At 36.4% G+C, this 2,500-nt stretch overlaps 1 protein-coding gene across 2 annotated transcripts in view; it reads right to left on the bottom strand.

Annotated features, from left to right (window-relative positions):
* Nucleotides 1–2,500, bottom strand: part of LOC118443993 (homeobox protein araucan) — a 138,216-nt gene that overhangs the window by 40,208 nt on the left and 95,508 nt on the right. For both annotated transcript variants that reach the window (XM_035871757.2, XM_035871758.2), the window contains exon 3: nt 824–957. In XM_035871757.2, coding sequence (XP_035727650.1) covers nt 824–957 — 134 coding nt within the window. The remainder of the gene's footprint in view (nt 1–823; nt 958–2,500) is intronic.

The following is a 2,500-nucleotide window of genomic DNA, read 5'->3' as shown; positions in this document are numbered from 1 at the left end:
ATTAGATTGAATGACAATTTAACAATAGTCTAAGTTAGATCAGAAATTAATCGAAATAAAACGCGCATCGAATCATATTCAAAACTAAAAAAAAAAAAAGAAGAAGAAAAAAAAGAAGAAAATTAAAAAATGAACTTGCTTCGCAGAACAAACATCATGCGCAAATTAAAGGGTAGAGAGGGCGGGGGGGGGGGGGTTCGGCGAAGGGTCGAAGAAAAAAAGAAAATATTTAACTTATAATAAACTCTTATCCAATTATTATCAAATATTATAAAATCTAAGGAACGTTTCTCTGAATATCATTCAAATACGATCATACATTGTGTTCTACTAATGCGCCCTGTTAAACCGATTCGACGAGAGAAAAAATGAATAAAAAAAAAAAAAAAAAAAAAGAAAAAAAAAGGAGAAAAAAAAACTAACAAAGAAGCAAAAAGAACGAAAAAAAACAAAAGAAGACCGAAGAAAATGAATGGTAAACGTCGATGATATAAAAAGCGATATAATTTGAAGAAGGATAGAACGTTGAAAAGGCATATTGTCCTAAAGGATATTACGAATTCACGATAACGATAAGCGTTCACGAGACCGAAATAGGTATAGTCGAGTAAGAGAGATCGTGACTCTTGTTTTAATGGCGGCAAGCGAATGGCATCGAAGGGAAGAGGAAAGAGAAAGAGAAAGAGAAAGAGAGAGAGAGAGAGAGAGAAAGAGAGAGAGAAAGAGAGTAGAGTAGAGTAGAGTAGAGTAGAGTAGAGTAGAGTCGAAGTGGTGGTTTAATCTAATGGAGCCGAGAGACCATGAAACTTGGTGATAAACTTACCCGTAGGCGGCCAGGGTCGGATCGTAAGGGTAGTAACCCGTGGCAGCAGGTTGAAGAGCGGCCGTACCCCATGCAGCACCCATATCCGCCGTCATCCCCATCCCCGTAGCGTCCTTCAGACCGTACGGATTTCCCTGGAAGAAAAAAAGTAAAAAGGAAAAAAAATAAAATAAAATAAGGGAATCGTTGTGTTTCCCCACACGACACCTCCGCGCGTCCCTATCCCCTCCCTTCCCCTTCGTCCTCCTTCTCGACCCCTGAAATTTCCCCGCCGCTCTCCTCCGCCACCACCCCTTCCCTATCCAATCCTCTAGCTCCCATCCCGCCCCATTGATTTTTTTTTGCCTCTCGCTTCTCTTTTCCACGTCGTAGTCGTCGTTGTCGGTTCAGTTTCATACCAGGGGGTGAATTTTTCATACTCTCACCTCGTCTCTCTTTTTCACAGAGAGAGAATGAAAGAGAGAGAGAGAGAGAGAGAGAGAATTTCACTCGGAATGAAAGGAAAACGTTATTTTCAACAATGTTATCCTTCAACGTACATATACAATTTCCGTTAATAATTTCCAGGATCAAAACTGAAATAATCTCCTTTTTAAATTATTCGAATTTACTAATATGACCTCGCAATTTATGAACCACTGTCCTGGTTCTTTTTTTTCTTTTTTTTCTTTTTTTTTTTGGAAGCTTTTGATAAATAAAAAAATAAAAGAAAAAAAGATAGAGAAGGAGGAAGGTATAAAAAAGATAGACCTTTATACGAGAATATACTTATATGTAAATAGATATATATATATATATATATATATATATATATATATATAAATATATACATATATACATGCACATGTGAGTATGCATGTGTGTATGTGTATGTGTATGTATAAGTAGGTATATATGCGAATATGTAGAACAGATTCGCGAGAATCATTCGAATGAAATATTACTTCTCGCGAATCCACCAGGATATGACGTTCTCGGAATTGAAGAATGATCGATGTATCGTCTTAAATGTCGAGTTCACGCGAGCCATGATATTACGAAGTCGGTTAAATGCAGATCGGTCGATCGATCAATCGGTTCGAGCCATCAATCAATGGTTATGAATGTACGCATGCTACCCGTTCGGAAGTAACGCCTGTGGAATTTGAATTCGTTTTGATAGAAAAAAAAAATATATACATACATATATACATATATATATATATATATATATATATATATATATGTATATAAAAAGAAAGCACAGAGTAATAAATAAAAAAAAAAAAAAAAAAAAAAGAAAACAAAAGATAAATAAAAACAAATGAAAAAGGAAATGAGAGGAAAAAAAAAGAGCTAAAGAGAAAAATGGGGCGGATGGGTGGGTTGGTAGGTGGGGAGAGAAAAATAACAAACAAAGAGAAAACGAAGGAATGAAAAACGAAAAATATATATATATATATATATATATATATATATATAAAGAAAAAAATGAAAGAGCGAAAACGGAAAACAACTGGGGGGCGGACGAGGGCGAAGGTTGGGTGGGGGTAGGGGTGGTTGACGAGGAAAAAGAGAGGAAAGAAAGAAAAAACAAAAAAGGAGAGAGAAAGAGAGAGAGAGAGAGAGAGAGAGAGAGAGAGAGCTCTAACAGAGGAGAGACCGCGTACAAAAGTGCTTTGCCATTGTGTGCGGGAA

This window comes from Vespa mandarinia, chromosome 21, assembly GCF_050613455.1.
Source record: "Vespa mandarinia isolate Hongniang chromosome 21, ASM5061345v1, whole genome shotgun sequence".
Taxonomy (NCBI): Eukaryota; Metazoa; Arthropoda; class Insecta; order Hymenoptera; family Vespidae; genus Vespa; species Vespa mandarinia.
Note: the sequence above shows the minus strand (reverse complement) of the source record. Positions and strands in the feature narration are given on the sequence as shown.